This window comes from Temnothorax nylanderi, unplaced genomic scaffold (genome assembly GCF_030848795.1).
Source record: "Temnothorax nylanderi isolate EJ_2023f unplaced genomic scaffold, tnyl_v1.0 TNYL_tig1341_pilon, whole genome shotgun sequence".
Classification (NCBI taxonomy): Eukaryota; Metazoa; Arthropoda; class Insecta; order Hymenoptera; family Formicidae; genus Temnothorax; species Temnothorax nylanderi.
In genome coordinates, this window is record NW_027250403.1 from 1,140 (window position 1) to 21,911 (window position 20,772).

At 34.9% G+C, this 20,772-nt stretch overlaps 1 protein-coding gene and 1 long non-coding RNA gene across 4 annotated transcripts; both read right to left on the reverse strand.

The window, feature by feature from the left end:
• Nucleotides 1-4,065: 4,065 nt before the first annotated feature.
• Nucleotides 4,066-8,505, reverse strand: LOC139787217 (uncharacterized). Of its 3 annotated transcripts, none has more exons than XM_071726295.1 (10): nt 8,351-8,505; nt 8,168-8,271; nt 7,705-7,942; nt 7,068-7,474; nt 6,078-6,871; nt 5,474-5,745; nt 5,259-5,365; nt 4,965-5,123; nt 4,452-4,660; nt 4,066-4,314 (listed from the first exon to the last, which is right to left on the reverse strand). In XM_071726295.1, the coding sequence occupies exons 4-5, from the start codon at nt 7,324-7,326 to the stop codon at nt 6,798-6,800; spliced, it is 333 nt and encodes a 110-aa protein (XP_071582396.1). In that variant the 5' UTR covers nt 7,327-7,474; nt 7,705-7,942; nt 8,168-8,271; nt 8,351-8,505; the 3' UTR covers nt 4,066-4,314; nt 4,452-4,660; nt 4,965-5,123; nt 5,259-5,365; nt 5,474-5,745; nt 6,078-6,797. The 3 variants fall into 3 exon arrangements, with proteins under 3 accessions (XP_071582396.1, XP_071582394.1, XP_071582395.1); XM_071726293.1 differs by having other exon boundaries at nt 4,961-5,123; XM_071726294.1 differs by having other exon boundaries at nt 4,961-5,123; nt 6,073-6,871.
• An 8,476-nt stretch (nt 8,506-16,981) lies between these two features.
• LOC139787216 (uncharacterized) lies at nt 16,982-20,222 on the reverse strand. Its single transcript, XR_011722560.1, has 4 exons — nt 20,004-20,222; nt 19,708-19,911; nt 19,414-19,571; nt 16,982-19,323 (listed from the first exon to the last, which is right to left on the reverse strand). It is a non-coding gene; the product is annotated as an uncharacterized lncRNA (long non-coding RNA).
• Nucleotides 20,223-20,772: the final 550 nt, after the last annotated feature.

Genomic DNA, 20,772 nt, shown 5'->3' on the forward strand with positions numbered 1-20,772 from the left:
CCAATACTCACATATATTTAATATACAATTATCAACAATTTACTGTTTAAATGGTGTGTTTGGTAAAGCAGCGACTTTCTCGCGAATTAAAGTATTCTGTGCTTTAACAAAAAGACTTCAATTTATCAACAATTTACTACTTTAAATGTTTGTGTTTGGTAAAACAGCAACTTTCTCGCGAAATAAAGTATTCTCTGCTTTAAAAAAAAACGTAATAGTCATTTATGCCTTCCAATACTCAAAATAGCTGCTATATTTTTCAAACATTATCTGTTAATAACTTTTTAACAAACTGACCCCCGACTAAATTCACTTGCATGTTACTCGGGAGGGTATCTTTGACAATATATGTCAAATTCAAGGTCATCAGAAGTGGCCCTAATTGTAAATATTTACCATAACTTATTAAGATTAGGTTAATTAGATCCAATTTTGTAAAACTTTTATGTTTGTGTACGCATTCCCCAAAATTTAACAAATCTGTATCTCGTGAAGTAACAATCCAAACCTTAATGAATTATATATGAAATAAGAGTAGAAAAGACTAAAGAGATGAAATAGACCGATATCTCAAAATTTTGCGGAAGTTACAGCAAAAATAAACATTTTTAACAATATAAAAAAAAAAATGCGAATAATAAAAAAACTCGTACATTGCTTCTCATAGTTTTAAAATGTTCAAATTAAAAATTAGAACATTACTTTCTCATAGTTTTAAGTGTAAATATAGAATGTTAATTATAAATTTGCACACAGAGAAATTAACATTATTTTTGCTTAGAAAGCTTCCTCTATAATGAAGCAATTATTGTAGACATTTTTTATTATTTTGGCTTCCTCATAGAGGAAGCTTTTGAGCAAAATTTGATGTGATTTCTCAGTGTGCAAATTTATAATTAGCATTCTACATTCACACTTTAAAACTATGAGAAAGTAATGTTCTAATTTCTAATTTGAACACTTTAAAACTATGAAGAAGCAATGTGCAAGTTTCAACTTACACACTTTATTTATTACTATTTATTTATTTTATTATTATTTGTTATACTATTATATCAAATATTTTTTCTAAAATTATTTAAATAATCTCATCCGTCTTCCAATACTATAATTTTTAAACATTAATTGCTTCTATTTTTATTTTTATATTTATATTAAAATTATATATACATAATTTTAATATAAATATTATTACCGATTTAATATAAATCGGTAACGAAAAAATTATACACTTTATAGCACTCCCCGGAAAATTCTACCCCTGTTTCATATATAATTCTTTAAGATTCGGTCAATTATTTCCCGAAAAATAAAAAAAATTAGAAAAATCGGTTTCCAGAAAATCGATAACGAAAAACTATACATATGGCACTCCCCGAAAAATTCTACCCCTATTTCATATATACCACTTTAAATTATATACTTATAACACTCCACGAGAAATTCTCGACCAATTATTTCCCCAAAAATTGAAAAAATATGGATACTATTGCAATTTCACCATTGCATGACAGGGACTCGTCCCTCGGATACAATACGGATATATAACGGAAATGTAGTTTATACAGTATTTTATTCTTAAAAAAGTTTACAGTTTTTCATTCTTAAAAAATAAAAACTAATCTGACCTAAAATTATGATTCTTTATTCTTTGAATCCAATCTCAAACACTATTAATTTTCAATTGAATTTACAAATTCAATTAAACATTACAAATTCAATTAAACATTTCTTATATCTTAACTATTCTTTTGCAAAATTATTCATTAGCCGGTACACCTTGAATAATGCTAATGCCGGCGGATTGTGATTTTCAAGCCTTGTAACTCGAAAAGTACTTCATGAAAAAATACTTAAATATAGTGGTTTTAATAGCTCTTTAGGTTAAACTACAAGAATATGCAATGAAAAATAGGGAGTCCTATTTAAAAAAAAACAAAATTGAACTCCATATGACCTCGGCACGTTCACTCAAGATCAAACCATGACACCATCTTATGTCCCCCTTTGTACCAATGTAATATAAATAAATAAAGAATATTATTTTTAGAGTCAGGTGGTTTCGCTTTGACGCTAGAGTCAAGAAATTAAAGTTAAAATTATTCAACATCCAACGTTGAATCGTTGATCGTCCCAGTACACTCAAAAATAAACTTTGAAATACGTAAAATATTAATTATTTTTAAGTAATATCTTTAAGTAGTAATATTTTACGGATATATTTATAAATAAAAAATATTATTTTGAAGAGGTGTCCCCTTAGGGACACCTCTCACCCCTGCCGGAGCACCGGCGTGCAATGGGTGAAAGGGCCCTCTCCCCCCAACGCCTCCTAAGGGAGAACCTCCCACCATAATCCCCCAGTGCGCAGGCAGATACCGGACCGGACCATTGGCCCGCTCTCCGGCATCCGCCGCCCACGGAAGGACAGGGCACAGGAGGTTTCCCACCACCCCGGTGGTTTTTTATCGAGGTTTTCCTTCCTCTAGGCTGGTGGGGAATCAACCTTTTCCCCCTATCGGTCCCAGCCGGCCGGGCGTTTGTAGTCGGGGTCGCCTTCCCCTACCGACGCTTGGGAGCCAGGAAACAAGTTCCCTGACAGAGGCGCCGGACCCTATTGTACCCCTCATCCCAACGAGAGGGCGAGAGAGCGAGAGAGCGAGAAAGCGAAAAGGCGAGAGAGCGAGAGGGCGAGAGGACGAGAGGGCGAGAGAGCGAGAGGGCGAGAGAGCGAGAGAGAGCGAGAGGGCGAGAGAGCGAGAAGGCGAGAGAGCGAGAGGGCGAGAGGGCGAGAGAGCGAGAAGGCGAGAGAGCGAGAAGGCGAGAGAGCGAGAAGGCGAGAGAGCGAGAGAGCGAGAGGGCGAAAGAGCGAGATGGGCGAGAGAGCAAAGGGCGAGAAGAGCAAGAGGGCGAGAGAGCGAGAGAGCGAGAGGGCGAAGAGGCGGCGAGCGAGGGGGGCTGAGCGAGCGAGAGAGAGAGCGAGAGCGAGAGGCGAGAGGAGAGAAGAGAGAGAGGGGAGAGCGAGAGAGAGACGAGGACGAGAGGCGAGAGCGAGAGCGAGAGAGAGAGAGAGAGAGAGAGAGAGAGAGAGAGAGAGAGGAGAGAGAGAGAGAGAGAGAGAGAGAGAGAGAGAGAGAGAGAGAGAGAAGAGAGAGAGAGAGAGAGAGAGAGAGAGAGAGAGAGAGAGAGAGAAGAGCGGAGAGACGATTTCATTTACTTTTCGTAGAGTTCTTCTTGCTCGACTTGGTTGATATTATTGATGTGTGCGTAATCCGGTATGCGTTCGGCTCTCCTTTATGCACACGGCTTCACGCGCCTGCGGTCTCGGGTACGGAGCACTACGTCGTTCCCGGTTAGGCACCCTCGCGACACTCAATTTTATGTTATCTCCTTCGCCTCTTCGTGAACGTTTGCTGAAAAACAATTGTAATTTGTTATTTAGTGACTCCCGTCTTTAGTTACTTAGCAACGACGAAAATCAATATTAACCACTTGAAGTTGTAATCAAATGTGTAATAAATGCGTCAATCCAGAAACGCATCCGCTCATTGGCCGCGTTCAGCAGACACAACTGTTGAGTTCGTCTTATCAACACTTTGCGTTGATTGGTTGGTTCTAAAAGTAAGAGCCAATCACGTTCGACTGTTACTCAGCGGTCAAAATGGTTAAAATTTAACCATGAAAACTTGACATTACCAGACCAAATAAGAAAAACAGCGAAAACATGTTATAAATTATAATGAAAAAAACAAATTACGACAAAATAATGAATAAACACAATTACAAATCCTAATAAAAACTTTATCAGTTTCAACAATTTAGCATGATGATGTAAACTATACGTCTCCCTAAACACGAGTAAATTTGTCACTGATCAATAACGTGCGGGCAACAAAAGACAAGTTAATGTCTCCGGATAATATATTAATATCAATTTACTCCTGGAGAAATTTATCAAAAAATTTATAAATAAATTTTTAAAGATCCTTAAAAACCAACCTTTCAAAAGTTGCTGCTTAACTTGTTACTACACCATATTTAATTGCTGCGATGTAAAATCCGTACCTTGCAAACCCTACAGCACAATCCATGGGCCCTCGGCTATACTGATAACTTGCACTGTCACACACTTGATTACTGTGCCAGGTGGTTGCCCTGCTAATAAAGAAGCCTCGATACTGCCCGGAGTTGGAGTCGTGGCGGAACTCTGAGTCGTCGTCACTGACGCTGTAAAAACTACGGTGGTCGTCGTCATGCTCATGTTAGTAGTTGCAATTGATTGCGCAACTGTTGAAGTTTGGGTGGCTTGCAAAGCTAAAAGTATAAGTGCACATTCTCAATAGATATAAAATTTTCATAAGATATAAAAATAAAGTGTACTTTCTTTGGTTATCTTTTGAGTTAATCTTTTTACTTAAAAAATATGCAAATAATTAATTAAAGTAACTAACCTTGTTGTTTATTGGCAGCAACGGGACTTTTCACAATAAAACCACCATTAGCCGAGTTTATGTGCACAATTTGATTAGACGCGTTATGTATTACAACTTGGTTGCCGATTACAGTTAACTGGTTTGCCTGACGTCAATTGCTGGACCAGATTTGCGTTCGTGACCATTATCGGACTGCCGCTTATCACTTGACTACTGGAAGATATTATCTGCAATATTTTTATACAACATATAAGTGTAAATAATGTAAATGTAATATATATATATATATATATATATATATATATATATTTATTACAATTAACTCTAGAATTCGCGAGTCTTTGAAACTTTATAATATTTAATTTTTCATGTGCTTCTAAATTAATTTTTTTTCAATTTTCTAGAATTTATTGGACTTGAATATATCGAATTTAATATTTTACTAAATTTTCAGCAATTTCCATTAGATCACGTATATTCGAGAATTACTTTATGATTTGATTCACGTTAACCAGAAGCATCATTACCTGCGCGGTTTGTCCTGTGTTGGTGACCACGATGGCATTCTTCGTTGCTTGAGCAGCTGTGGCGGGTGTCAAAGTCATAGTTGCGGATTTTACGCGTTGAGCTTTCCGTCCAGCTCTATGAGAATTTGCACTCTTTACTGCACTTGCACCGATGAAGCAATGCCTAAAACATAATTAAGACAATTAAGATAAAATTTTTAAAGAAGAGAATTCATATATTGCGCATTAATCTTTCGAGAACGAAAAAAAGATTTTTATCGTTATTATTAAGATTATATTAAATAATAAGTAAACTTACTCGTTAACGTTACCCTGATCAAGGATTGCTGATTTACTCCTGGGGTTTGCGGCATTTTTGGTAAATACTGGTAGGGCCAGACATAACCTTGGTAGTTCCATCCGCAGCTAAATGAAGCAATAGATCAGTTTATATTCAATACATGTATGTTAATTAAATTATGCGTGAAATATATTTATTATTGCTATTGTTATAGAAATTTATAGGAAATATACTTCTCTAATATGGCGCAACGAATTGTTCCCATGCCAGACATATAGTTTTGCATTTTCGGTATCTAGCAATATGAAGGAACCTCTAGTTCTTAATTGTCGAGCACTACAAGAAATCTCAATCAAGAATGTTTCAGTTTCTAAAGTTCCTCGACAAATGTACAATCTGCATCGTTTCTCACATTTTTCTCAGATTTTTTGCCACTGTGTACCACCATCCTTCCAGAGAATAAATTTAAGAATACAGCTGGTTCGTGTCCTTGAACAACATGAATCTGCAAGCATAGGTAGAACAATATTATACAATTGTAAAATACATTTCTTGATACTTTCTGTGAGATTTTGCTTTTAGTACAAAAAAAATTTCTAGAAAAAAGAATAGAAATTCTTTTCTAATTGAAAAACATTAATTTTTAGAAAATAAAATTGCAAAGTCTAATTGGAATAAAATTACTATTAATAAGTAACATTATGTAATAATGCCAATATAGCCATATATACCTACACATATATTATGCGACATATATCGCACATTTACAGATAACAATTAAATATATATTAAGATAAATTCTCAAATAAATAAAACAATTGTAATAACAAACCTCACCTGAGGACCTCGGCACCTGATATTCCTCACTCCCTTCTGCTTCCACACCTATTGCTTGAAGCCAAGTGTGTATTTGACGAAATTGTAGAGTCAATTATGCTCTTCTTCATCTTCTTTCTCCTTTTTTTCCTTCTTATCCTGGCGTTCTTTCTCCTCGCGTTCGAGTGCGGTCACCTGTAGCAATTTTACATGGCCGAGCTGGTCGTGCCATACGCTCGCAATACAACAGATTTAATGCACGCCTGCAAGACAATAAGAGTGCGCGCAAAGTCTCGCGGATTCATGCACGTTCCCACTGCTGCGGTCCATGGTTTGCACAGCAGTGGCCAGTTGGTGTACATAAACAACGCCTAAATATTGCTTTCTGCTGCAGAATCGTTTGGCATAAAGTACTAACCAACAGGACACGGGTACCCGTTAAACTGCTCACCCACTTGAATTCCGATGCTTGCGTGAGTGAGAACTTATGCGACAAGTGACGTTTCTTATCGCGTTCCTCGTTTCTCTGAGTCTTATTTAGCGCAATAGAATTGATGATATACTGATTGACGTACGACTTAAAGTTATTGTCCATGCTCAATTTGAACAAGTGTGTACCAGATGCAATTTAATATGCCTTCTGACGCGTTACTCTAGTATTGCCATCGCTTTCGGAATCTTTTATACCCTTGTCTAGCTTCTCTCGCTCCTCCTTCGACAACGGTACCATACTCCGTCTCTTTATATCATCCATGTTAAAATTCGTGGTTGCAACGATCCAGTTTTCGATCTTGTCACGATAGTATGCTTTTTGTCTGAAAGAAAAAAAATGATCATAAATGTGACACGAATAAAATGCTACGAATACATATAGAAAAGTTCTATTGTTTTATAGAAGCCTAATATTTGTTCTGCAAGAAATGTTTTCTCTTTTATGAAGGAAGCAATTTCTTTAACACACAAATTCTATATTACAACTCAATATTACAAAATTCTATTGTAAAGCCTTACCGTCTTTTCCAACTTTCTCCTCTCCTTCTAACGTCTCTTCTTCAACATCTTCAGACGATGACGTAAAGACATTAGTTTTCGTATTTTTGTTCGTATTCGTCGCGGTCGACGACACTTTGGCGTCAACCTCGACAGTTTCACCGACCACCTCAGGTACCTGTGTAACAGGAGTCGACTCATTATTGGACAATTTTGCTCCATTTGCACCCTGTTCCATTACTGCTATACGTTCATCGAGAACATCTACATTCTCATGCATCTTGCGTATCCCAGCATGATACCATTGACTGGCAACAGATGATCGAACACCGATTCGACGATTACAGAGACGAAATTCTTCTCAAGCACTAATTTCTTAAATTCGACGCAATCGTTCACTGTCCACTCGACATTTATTGGCTCTATTCCTAAACAATATCAAAAGTTATTATTAGAACTCCTTGTAAAGAATTGATAACAAGTTTTTAAGCTGAAAGACACATTTTTGTACAGAAAAAAGACACTTTTCTCTTACCGACAAGTTTAGCCTTTACTGCCTGATACGGCAATTTCAAGAATTTGCTCACACACATACACACACGCGCGCGCGCGTATATATATATACATACATCATGTCAACATGTATCTCTTTCTTTACCTGTACAGTATCAGTGACTTTTAGATGTCCACAGCTGCACGTCCCTCCTGATTAATGCTATATACACGCCACTCCAACTTGGAGATATTTCAGAGAATCGGGGTAGAGAACATCGACGTATAGTTATACCTTTAGATGTGCCAAATAGTATTCCAACAGAACTTTGGCATTGGCAATGCTTTCGACAATGCCAACAAAGACCAAGGGCACCTGACCCTCTTCTCGAGGGATCGTTAATCTGTAATATTATATGATACATTAATGATCTCACACACACACACACAAACACACACACACACACACGCGCGCGCACGCGCGCACGCACGCGCGCACGCACGCGCACACGCACACACACACACGCACACACACGCGCGCGCGCGCACACACACACACACACACACACGCACGCGCGCGCGCATATATGTATACATACATACATGTCAACATGTATCTCTTTCTTTACCTGTATACAGTGTCAGCAACTTTTAAATGTCCACAGCTGCACGTCCCTCCTGATTAATGCCATATACACGCCACTCCAACTTGGAAAGTCGTTATTGTATAATCCTTGAATTAAAGTATCTATCACAACTCCGTTTAATAATATGAGTATAACGAGCAACCGAAACAGGTTATGTTTACTTACCTCGGATATTTGTCCATTCCAAGTGGGTTCGCCATTGCCCCGTTAGCCATTTATAAAAAATGTTGCCCGCTCAGCACGTGGCTTACGATGCACGGACGTGGGGTTGAACTTTGCTGAGCATATTTGTATTTTCTCTATATGCATAGAGAAAATATTAACCCCGCTAACCTCGCGACACGACACACACGAGCTGTCACGTCGGTCACATCGCACGACACACACGCACGAAGCTCGCACGAATCTCGCGATCTCGATCACCGGCTTCGACCGGCCAATCACGCACGCGGAAAAGGTGCAACAATACGACTCGACCACGGGCCAACTTCTCGCGTCCACATGGATTTTTTTATATAGGACTAGACATTACAGACGCGCGCGCTTCGCGCGCGCCATTTAGCTTTAACATTATGCTATTACTATTACACTATTAACCCTTGATACACACAACTGTCAAAATATACAATGACAGCTGCAAATAAGTACAACGCAGCGAGGAAAACCAATCAGCATCGCGGAAAAAAGGCAACAATAAATTCGACTATCGACTTAACACGCCTTTTTTAGAGAGGACTAGCACGCAGCGCGCGCTAACGCGCGCGCTTTCACGTCCAAACTTTTTCCGTTCCATTCACCTTAAAACACTCGTCCCACATCACCATTTCTCTCCGTTAAAATGTATTCCCATTCTCATCCACTGTGCCAATGTCCATTCGCCACCACTTGTTTCTTTTTTTCTCTCCGCTCACTTCACACATCTGTCTCTCCCATATTTTGTTTTCTTCTTTCTTTTTACTTCTCGCATAAGACTTATCACACTTCGCTTCCTCGGCTCTTATTTTTCTTTTTTTTTTCTTACACTTCACATTTGTTATCCCCTCTGCTTTTACTTCTCCCATTCTTCCTTTTTCTTCACTAATTATCTCTTCTTCCATTTTTTCAATATTTCCACCACTACCTCTAATTTTCTTTATTTTTTAATTTTATTTATTGAAAGATAATCTATCAGATACTCGTTCTTTGTTATTAATTTTCTTTTTTTTTTCTTTATTTATCGAAAGATAATCTATTACATATTCGTCTTTCTTTCCCATATTTCTTTTTTCCACCTTACTCTTCACATTCTTTATCCCACTATACCTCCTTTGCTTTTCCTTCTCCCGCTCTCCCTTTTTCTTCACTATCTCTTCTTCCATTCTTTATTTAATCTTTTCTACCGCCATCCTTTTTTTTATTTTTACTATCTCTAATATTTTGTTTTTATTTATATTTATCTATTTATTTATTTATTTACTTATTCTTCTTTATTTCTTTGTTTTTCTTTATTATTTCTTTATTTATCGAACTCGCCGACATCTTAATGAACCAACCACTCTCGCGCGAAAAAGTGATAGTAATATATATCGACAGCGCGATACATATCGACTTAAGACACATCAACTTCTCGATCAAAATTAATTTTTTTAAGTTTTATTTCTTTTCTTCTTCTCTTCTCTTTATTTTATAAAAACCTTGATTATAAAAAAAATGTAAGAATTGTACACAGCACATAAATTTCTTTATAATTTTATTATAATTATAATTATTATTGAAATAATTATAAATTATAGCATTAATTATATATGTTATTACTTAAAAAATAAATTCCATGATCCCTTTTAGCATATTATAAAGTAGGAAAACTTAGAAAAAATACAGTTAATATCAATTTTTTTTAAGTTACATTAATTCTTTCTACATTTTTCATTTATATCATAAATATCGTTGTGAATGACGTAAATATTACAAATAGTTTGCAAAAAAATGGAGGTATTAATTACGAAAAACCATCGATACGTGTTGCAAAATTAATATATTTCAAAAGTGTACTCTGATGAAACGTGAAATTTTTATAATATATGTATATAAATGAGTTCATGATCGCCATTGGCGGACCTTATCATTATTAAAGCTACAACTCATCTATCGTAACGCTTTGATCGTGGTTGTAAGCAATGAAGCCGTCGTAAACCGTATATCTATGTATATATAATATATTTATAAACACATTTTTTTCATATGTCGAGAAAACTGACAAGTTAAGTTATGTTGTAACGCCAGACAAGCGTCGTAATCGTAAAGAATTCAAGCTGAATCAACTCATACGATGAGTTTACGATAGCGATTACGACAAGCGCGTTACTGTCGTTTACGATGAACATTACAATAGATGTAGTTGTAGCTTAAGACATAATTGTTACACATTACTTTTCCAGTACAGTGGAACAACTATACAACAATGATCATATCTAATACAATATTTTATATATACAATATAATAAAAAAAAATGGTACAAATTAGAAATTGCACATTGCTTTCTCATCATTTCAAAGAGAGGAAATTAGCATATTGCTTAATCAACATTTAAAGACGCACATAAAGCTCCTCTTATGAGGAAGCTTGTATTTTATTTGATGCAATTACTATTTATTATTTTGGCTGCCTTATAGAGGAAGTTTATTTGTGTGCGTCTTTAAATGTTGATTAAGCAATGTACTAATTTCTAATTTCCTCTCTTTGAAATGATGAGGAAGCAACGTGCAAATTTCTAATTTGCGCCATTTATTTTTTAATATAAAATTTATCTATCGGAAAATAGAAAAGAACGTTCTTTGAACATTTACTAATGAAAGATTATCGTATAGTATCAATACACTGTAATTAATTATATTTAATTTAGTCTCTTCTACCCCTATTTCATATATAATTCATTAAGAGAGATTTGGTTCATTACTTCATAAGATACAAATTTTTAAATATCAGAGAATGCGTACAAACATAAAAACTTTACAAAATTAGATCTAATCAACCAAATCTTAATGAGTTATATATGGAATTTGAAACAGACCAATATCTCAAAATTTGCGGAAGTTACAGCGAAAATAAACATTTCTCAAAAAATTCAAAATAATTTTTTAAATAACCCCTTTACCGATCTTCACTAAATTCAACCCTAATCTCCTTTACATGATACTCTATTATTTAAAAAAAATGCATCTCAATATCTCAAAATTTGCGGAAGTTACAACGAAAATAGACATTTCTCAAAAAATTTAAAAATTAAAAAAAAAACTCTTTACCAGTTATCACCAAATACAATCTCATCCTTCCTTAAATGATGCCCTATCGTTTAAAAAAAATGCATCATTTTACATTTTATTACAGAAGTTAGAGCAACCACGGACATCAAATCTGTACATACACGCACATACATACACACACACACACACACACACACACACACACACACACACACACACACACAGACACTTTTTAAAAATGCAATTTTTTGACGTTTTAAAACATTTTGAACACATTAGCAGCGGCAACTCCAAAAATTTTTTTTTCATGAAAGCAGTTTCTTCTATAAGAAAACAAAAAAAAACATTATCGAGAACTACTCGAGCTGGATCTTGTGTAACGACGGTGTACGTCAATATCGAGGATTTCCTGATAAGTTCTCTCTCTCTCCGCGACCGAGTTTTTATTCTGCGCTGTGGTGATCGAGAGCTTCTACGACGATTCATGAACGACAAACATCTACATCTGCGATAACGTGGCGGGGTGTTCTTATCACTAACCACCCCATCGTAGTGGCGCGCGTTTCCCATATCCGGTGACATGCGTCGCATTGGCAATAGTCGGGGCTTTGGTAATAATACTGGAGCAACCGTTATTTCCTGTGGCCATCTATATATATATATATATATATATTTGTCCTGTGAATAGACGAGATGCGTTAACATGATCATAAAATAGTCTATTAAGTACAAAATCGATATGAATCGCATTTTACCTCCGTCCATATGTTTCATAGTATTTTCGGCTTCATCCGGAGTTTCAAATTCGATATAACTGATTGGGATGAAACTTATCTAAAGCAAAGTCAACTATCTTAATTTGATTATATGCCGGAAATATTTGTACGACATGGTCTTTGGTGACGTTCCGTATTAGATGACCGATGTGTATTTTTGTTAGTCTAGGAATCGGTGAACGCTCTCTGCGCTTTCTATGTAGGGAAGGAGATCTGTAAAATTAAAAAACAACTATTAACTCGATAATTAAATATAAACCAAAAAAATTAAAAAAGAGTCAATTTTATAACAGATACGATACCTGGATCGTCGATTTTTGTTTAGCTTTTTCGGAAATAGCATTGTTTTCTTTCTTTCTTTCTTTATTACGATTTTTATCCTTGTTCCTATCCCTTTTTCTCTCTCTTTCTTTGTCCCTTTCCTTCTCCTTATTATCATATCTCCGTGAGGCACGGCACTTTTGCTACGACTTCTCTTCCTCCCGAAATTTCTGGAACTGGCTGAAGAGCTGACAGAACTACTGTATGAACTACTGGAAGAGGAGCTTGATCTAGAACTACAGCCACTGCTGGAGCTTGAAGATCTTGAGCTGTTGTCTGATGAATTATCGAATACATTTTCATATAAATGCATGAATAAAATACAATTCAAAATATTGTATAGCTTAACGATAAAACAATCGGTCATCGAACAACTATTAACTTAATAATTAAATATAAACAAAATATGAACAAAAAAAATTAAGAGTTAATTTTATAACAGATACGATACCTGGATCGTCCTTTTTGTTTAATTTTTTCGGAAATAGCATTGTTTCCTTTCCTCCTTTCTTTATCAACGATCTCTGTCCTTTCCCTCTCTCTTTCTTTATCCCTATTCTTCTCTTTATTGTCATGTCTCGATGAGACATCAGCATTTTTGCTATAACTTTTCTTTCTCTCTCGATCTCTGGAACTGGCTGAAGAGCTGACAGAACTATTGAATAAACTTCTTGAAAAGGAGTTTAATCTGGAACTATAGCCACTACTGGAGCTTGAAGATCCTGAGTTGTTATCTGATAAATTATCGAATACATTTTCATATAAATGCATCAATAAAATATAATTTAAAACAAAATTCTATATGGTTTTATAGATTTACACAAGCTTTTATTGAAAAAATTTCTGAAGGAAAAAAATGATTTATACATATATAATCATGTTTAATTGAACATAATTTGATATAATAATAAATAAGCTTTTGTCCCTTTAAAAATTCTTTGTACGTAAGTATAGATCAGTACAAAATTACCTTTTTCAAAAAAGGTAAAAAAAGGGCGCCAAGTACACGCGTGGTTGTTACCTCGGAAAAAAACCAAGTGGTAGTATCATTAATTTTATCTCACAAAATTGTCTCACAAAAATTGTCTCACAAAATTGTCTGACAAAAATTGTCTCACAAAATTATTAAATTACAAAATTGTTACTTTATTCAATCCAAGTGATATCTATCTCGAAAAAACCTAAATAACAAGTGGTATCTATTTAAAAAAAAATATGTGAAATCTTTTAATACTGCGCCAATTACAAAGAGAGAATATATATATATATATATATATATATATATTACAGGTATATTACAGGTATATATATATATATATATATATACCTTATAACAAAATTATTATTATATCACGAAATTGCGTTACCAAACTCAATCCAAGTGATATATATATTTCAAAAAAATATATGAAATCTTTAAATTACGCCAACTACAAAGAGAATATATATATTGCTTTGAAAAATAATTGTAGTGCAACTACTCTTAAAAAATAAAACAAAATTGTGTTACCTAACTCAACCCAAGTGGTATGTATCTTTGTATTCCTGAGGATCTTTCTATCAACCCAAGTGGTAGTAGTTTTAATTCTCCTTGATAAAATTATAATATTACAAAGAATCATTTAATCATTTTAATCACAAAGAATTAAAGAGGTAACATTATAAAATAAAATATTTAATTAAAATAAAATAAAATAATTTTTCTTGTAAAAACTTGGCGCTGCTTTTTTAAGGTTAAACCAGACAAACTTGCATAGGTGCATAAGCATATGCATAAAGAGATAGATTGGTCTATTTCCTTTTGCACATATATCTGAACCAATCAATTTCTTACGCTTATGTTTATACGCGATGCAAATTTGTCTGGATAGACTTTAAAAAAGCAGCGCCAAGTTTTTTACAAGAAAAATTATTTTATTTTATTTTAATTAAATATTTTTATTTTATAATGTTACCTCTTTAATTCTTTGTGATTAAAATGATTAAATGATTCTTTGTAATATTATAATTTTATCAAGGAGAATTAAAACTACTACCACTTGGGTTGATAGAAAGATCCTCAGGAATACAAAGATACATACCACTTGGGTTGAGTTAGGTAACACAATTTTGTTTTATTTTTTAAGAGTAGTTGCACTACAATTATTTTTCAAAGCAATATATATATTCTCTTTGTAGTTGGCGTAATTTAAAGATTTCATATATTTTTTTGAAATATATATATCACTTGGATTGAGTTTGGTAACGCAATTTCGTGATATAATAATAATTTTGTTATAAGGTATATATATATATATATATATATATATACCTGTAATATACCTGTAATATATATATATATATATATATATATATATTCTCTCTTTGTAATTGGCGCAGTATTAAAAGATTTCACATATTTTTTTTTAAATAGATACCACTTGTTATTTAGGTTTTTTCGAGATAGATATCACTTGGATTGAATAAAGTAACAATTTTGTAATTTAATAATTTTGTGAGACAATTTTTGTCAGACAATTTTGTGAGACAATTTTTGTGAGACAATTTTGTGAGATAAAATTAATGATACTACCACTTGGTTTTTTTCCGAGGTAACAACCACGCGTGTACTTGGCGCCCTTTTTTTACCTTTTTTGAAAAAGGTAATTTTGTACTGATATCATGCATTTTGTAGTGTTACGCATCCTCTTCTAACTAGTCTTATAAAGAATATATCTTACAAACAGTATGTACAGATTGTAAAGCTAAAGGTGTTACAGACTATTATTTCTAAGAAAATAGATTTTTTTAAATAACATGTAGACATGATACAAATAAAACAAATTTATTCTTTATGTTTTTTTGTACTTTTAAGTACTCTGCATTTAAAAATAATTTACATTGGTTTCATCCATTTGTATCATGTCTATTTGTTATTTTAAAAAATTTGGCAATTATACCGTTCAATAAAGCAAAGTTTCAGCTTTAAGAATCTGTTTTTTGAATTGCAATACGATGATTTTTAAGGAAGTTATGAGCAATCAAAGTCAAAATGCTCATTTCTTATTCAATCCACGATAAAAACCTTCAAAAGTAGATATTTCAAGCTTTAAAATCCTTTTTTTAAATTTAAATTTTATTCGTTTTTAACAAAGTTACAGCTGCTTGAATTTTGCCTATTTTTAAAGATAAATTTAGTGTTCTTTTAAAATACCTGACACATTGAAGATAATGAAAGTGCTTCTAGCATGCTTCGGATTTTAGATTTCGAATATGCAACAAAATCAATATGTATTTCTTCAGAAAAATGCATCAACATTGGTTAGCGCTTAAACGTTAAATTTTCTTTTCCTGCGTTAAAAACTAAAGCTACGATTTATTTAAACATTATTGGTGCAATAACTAGGTAAAACATCAATTTAAACATACATGTGTAGTTTAGACAGGATATAAATCCAGGTCAGAATTACAAATTTCTTGAATGTACCAGCATTTAATTATACAGTAAATAATAAATTTATTTACAGTTACAATAGATTATACATATTAAATAAAACTTGATTTGGTAAGTATGAAGTAAATAACAATATAATAGTTTTATTAAATGTTTATTTAGCAATTATGTTTTCATGTATGTATAAGAAACGTAGCATATTCACATATTCACTTTGTATGTGTGTGTTCATATGTGTATGGTCAGAGGTACGAATATATAATACTGACGGGTTATATTACTGCTTAAAAATACGGCTTAAAAATAATTATGTTACTGTCTCGGTCTTCTGCCTCGTCTACCCCAATGGTAGTTAGCTGACGACATCTTTCTTCTTGTCGTCATATCCCCGCGGCTCTGCCTCTTGGTCTTCGAACTGTAAATATGCTCATGTACCATAGCGTTTGGTCCAAAGCGTTTGGTCTGCACTATGCGATCGTGTTCTTCTCTATTATTGACAATGCGATCAAGTGCGATTTTTTGCGCATTTTTATTACAGACGTTCTTCATTACATTAACATAACAAAGTCTATACTTTCAAGGTACATGATGATCGTTTTTAAAATGGTGTCTACCTGTGAGATCTTTAAGGATTATGCGCAGTGTTCAAGCTCCCGCACGGAGCACATTAAGCTAAATTAGTCTTCGTTATTTTATTTTTATCTTGCAAATTGTCTTTATTTGTTCTCTCTCTCGCGAGCTTACCGATTATTAATATCGAGTCGCCGCAAGCGCTTGGACACTTCGATAAGATTAAAGCGATCACAGACAGAGGCATTCCGGTAAACGAAACGCCGCGAACACCCCAATAGATACAGAGGCTAATACTTCTTTTCTTTTTTTTTAAGGATTTCTAATGATATCCCCTGGTGGAAATCTTCTCATGGGTAGGCAAAAAAGTCCCAATTCTCCCCATGAGTATCTTCCCTTTTTTGCCTACTTATGAGAAGATTTCCACCAGGGTAATGAAAGATCAATGTGTAATATTGTTTATCGCTGTAGTTTATTTTAATGTGTCTGTTTTGTAATTAATATCTTTATAATGCGTAATTACAAAATAAATTGATAGTGAAGTTACTAATTAAAATATAAAGAATTATAATTTTGCCTACCCTTTTTGCCTACCCATGAGAAGATTTCCACCAGGGTCCGTACCGCACGTAGGGCGTTCCCGTCGTTGCAAAACCGTTTCACGACTCGGAGGCTGCAAATGTAGCGAGTCGAGTTTGTAACGCAAGCTCCGTGTCCCAATTCGTTCTAGATGCGCTCCTCTCTACCTTATGTAATACATTACTCGCGTAAAGTATCGCGCAATTGTAATTGTACGTTATAATATGTAGTACAAATAGAGAATATACCGCGCGCGCGTGATGTAAAATTGTAAGAGTAGACCTAAAAGGTAGTAAAATCGTAAAACGTAAATATCGTAGAAAAGTTTCGCGAAAAAGCAAAGGCTCGTTCCAAAACAATAGCGGAAGGCTTATGAAATAGAATAAGAAAGCATTTATACTTCTAGTAGACCGTCGTGTTATAGTTCTGAAGGCACTGTTCAAAAGTTTATTACATTTCTTGGAATAACGGGTCTTCACAAAACACCTCTTCGAATGGTGCGACAAGGAGAGTCGTTATAAACATCGACAGGACCATTGCACACGCCTCCTTCGGTCTATATCACAAAATTCAAAATAGAGTAGTCTCAACTTGACAGCCTGTGCCACAATGTCAATGCCATATTTGTCGGGTCTGTGATCGCTTAGGAATTATCGTGAGCTAGCAAAAATCGATGGTCAGAATTCAGGCTTATGATACGCAATGGCCGGTGCATTTCCATTAATTATGTCAAATCAATATCGTATCATTATATTACACAAACGCTTATTAATTTAGAGGCACATTGCTAAGGGTCTCGGTTTTTTTTCTTTTCAAGTTGCTCCCTACATTAATGAACTTATGACAATTAGCTAATTACGATTATTCAATACGTCAGCGATTTGGCATATATGTATATATATATATATATATATAGAAGAGAGAAGTGTGTGTGACGAACGAACGGTGGATATCTTTCTTGAAAAGAACATTAATGTGTGTCAAGGTAGTTTAAAGACAATATTTGAGCTCGGAATTTCTTAAAATTAAGCGTAAAAAAATGCCATGTGCATAAAAATAATAAGACAACTCTCTACAGATGCTATAACGATCCCGCTATCGGATTTCCTTACCTAAGCAGGAAAACTTTGGCTACTGCTACACGCTATTTGTACTTCGGCGAAAAAGAGCCGAATTTACGATTCTTGCTAAGAACACCGATTGCGCATTTAGAAGAAAAAAGAACGGTACGCAGCACACACAGTACCTAAACCAGCAACAGATCATTTATATGTTCAGGAAGACCTTAACAGTACTATATATGCTCACGCTTTAATAAATCTGAATTCTACGCACAACGATTGTAATGTCAGAGAAGCATTTACTGTACTCAGAGAGTGTACTTTTTGCCGGAATGTTTAAACGTGATATTTCTTTTCTTTTCTTTTCTTTTTATATTCACACACAGCACTGGACTATTTGCGTTATTCGCGCTCATAAATTATTTAAAAGCTCTTAGTCTTTTGAACATTAAAGTCCAGAATGCTGCTCTGAGATATGAATGCTCTACAGAATGTACATAGTAGACAGCAAAAGCGTCTATACCACAGGATGTTCACATTTGCTCTGATGCAAAATATCGTTTTCTTTTTTTTTCTCGAGCTACAAAAATCAGGCTGATGCAATGGCAGATACTATGTAGATATATAAAAGTTAGCTTTACAACATGTAATTAACTTTACAACATGTAAAACCTGATAAAGTTCTTAAAAAATCTGAAGAACATTCCCTGAATAAGATCAATCACACGACAATTCAGTCCTCTCTAAGTATCGTACTTTGATCGTAGAACGCATCAAATAATTTCTTTTAAGGGAATCAAAATTTTCTAAAGTAATATGTATATAATCAATGATATATTCTCATGAATGTGTGGGTCCGTCATGGTACCAGCCTGGATCCGGCCAATCAAATCATGTGATTCCGTAGAGTCTAGACACAGACATTTCTCTTCCGCATTCGTACAGATGAGCCACTTAAGATAGATCACAAAAAGTACGGAGTGGGCATTAGAGGTGGGATTACTCTCTCGGAATCAGGCACTGCCTGGAACAGCACTGGTGATCTCTGATCCACTGTCGTGAACTGCATGATACTAGCTATGTTACCACATCGATAACAATAATTTGGGACCGACCACACTGTGACGAGTTTGTCATTAAACATGTACCTATAACCTGCATGATAAAAATATGCGTCATCAATACATACTTCCGAGATATTTAAAAAAATCTGCGACAGAAATATTTGAGCAAAGACATACCTACCTGAACTAATTGGTGCGCCCTACAGATGAGTTTAAGATCATTCACTTCCATGAACATGTAAGTCACTTTGCTGCCAAACAGCCAGCCTGCACCACGCGGACTTACTGTCCATGTTTCTACATCTTCTGGATCGGACCAGACCAAATCACAGAAAGCACCTGTAATATGGCAATTAAGCAACGATATTTTATTATTATTGTATTATTATTGTACAATAACAGTAAATATCCAGTCATGTAACTTTTAATTATTATGTAACTTTTGCAATGACATATCACTTTATACAATTAATACCTTTGTGTGGAATCTCTTGATTTCTTTCAATCGTTCTAATTTGATCTAGTGTTCTAATAGCTGGAGACAATCCACCGTGTACACAAAGAACCTGTTCATCAATTAACTAAAACAGAATTTTATTCGAGCGTAATCAAAAGTGGAGTTATACCCTACAACAGTACTTCCACGCATTAGCATTGCCGTACTTGTTTTGGCATTCATCTAGAACAGAAAATGAAGAGACCAATGAAATCAAAGCTTTATTATACACAAATAAAAAAAGCCCAGAAAAGAAAGTATCGTTGCGCACTTACCGTAAAATCCAAATAAACGTGCGTGATTTGTCTAGTTTCGTGATTACCGCGTAGTAACGTTATCCTGTCGGACCATTTAGCTTTAAGTGTGAGCAGACGAGTAAACGTTTCTAAGCTAGCCCCGATCGACAAAATCTCCCAGGAATATGTAATTTGTATCTGGCACGGGGCCACCGTTACGAAACAGTTCCTCTAAATCATAGAACTGTAACAGCACAAAAACATGAACAATCTGATGTATATTAATATATACCCGCGTGTACCCGGGTGACGTTTCCGAACGCAGCCTTATGCACATAGGTTAACTGGTTAACTGACTGTCTATGATGACTGTGACAGCGCGCTGCACTGTCTGCACTGTCTGCACTGCACTGCACTGCACTGCACTGCACTGCGATACTAACGCCGGCAGCCGCCAGTGTCGAAAAAGTGAAAGTGACGTTTTCTCTGTAGACATATATATATTGAATGAGAGCGTCGACGTATCTTAACGACGACGTATCTTAATATAAAATTTTCACATTTCGACTTTTGCTCGCAATATCTCCGCTCGTAGGGCACGTAGCGGAAAAATGAAAAGAACGGACCCCCCCCAAATCGACCCCAAGCTATCGATCAAGCCTATTTAGAACTTGATCCGTTCACTCGTTATCGAGATCTCAACATTTCGAGTACTTGCAAATCGTCGCGTCGCGTAAAAGAGTCACGGTCTGTCTCGCTCCGCGTGTACTTGGCGCGAGACACTACCGTGTCTCTTGATCTATAAAAT

Coding starts and splice junctions, on each gene's coding strand:
- LOC139787217 (XM_071726293.1), bottom strand. CDS start 5,359: ATGGAACTACCAAGGTTATGTCTGGCCCTACCAGTATTTACCAAAAAT. Junction 5,124..5,258: donor GATCAGGGTAACGTTAACGA/GTAAGTTTACTT, acceptor ATTATGTTTTAG/GCATTGCTTCATCGGTGCAA. Junction 4,661..4,960: donor ACACAGGACAAACCGCGCAG/GTAATGATGCTT, acceptor AAAATATTGCAG/ATAATATCTTCCAGTAGTCA.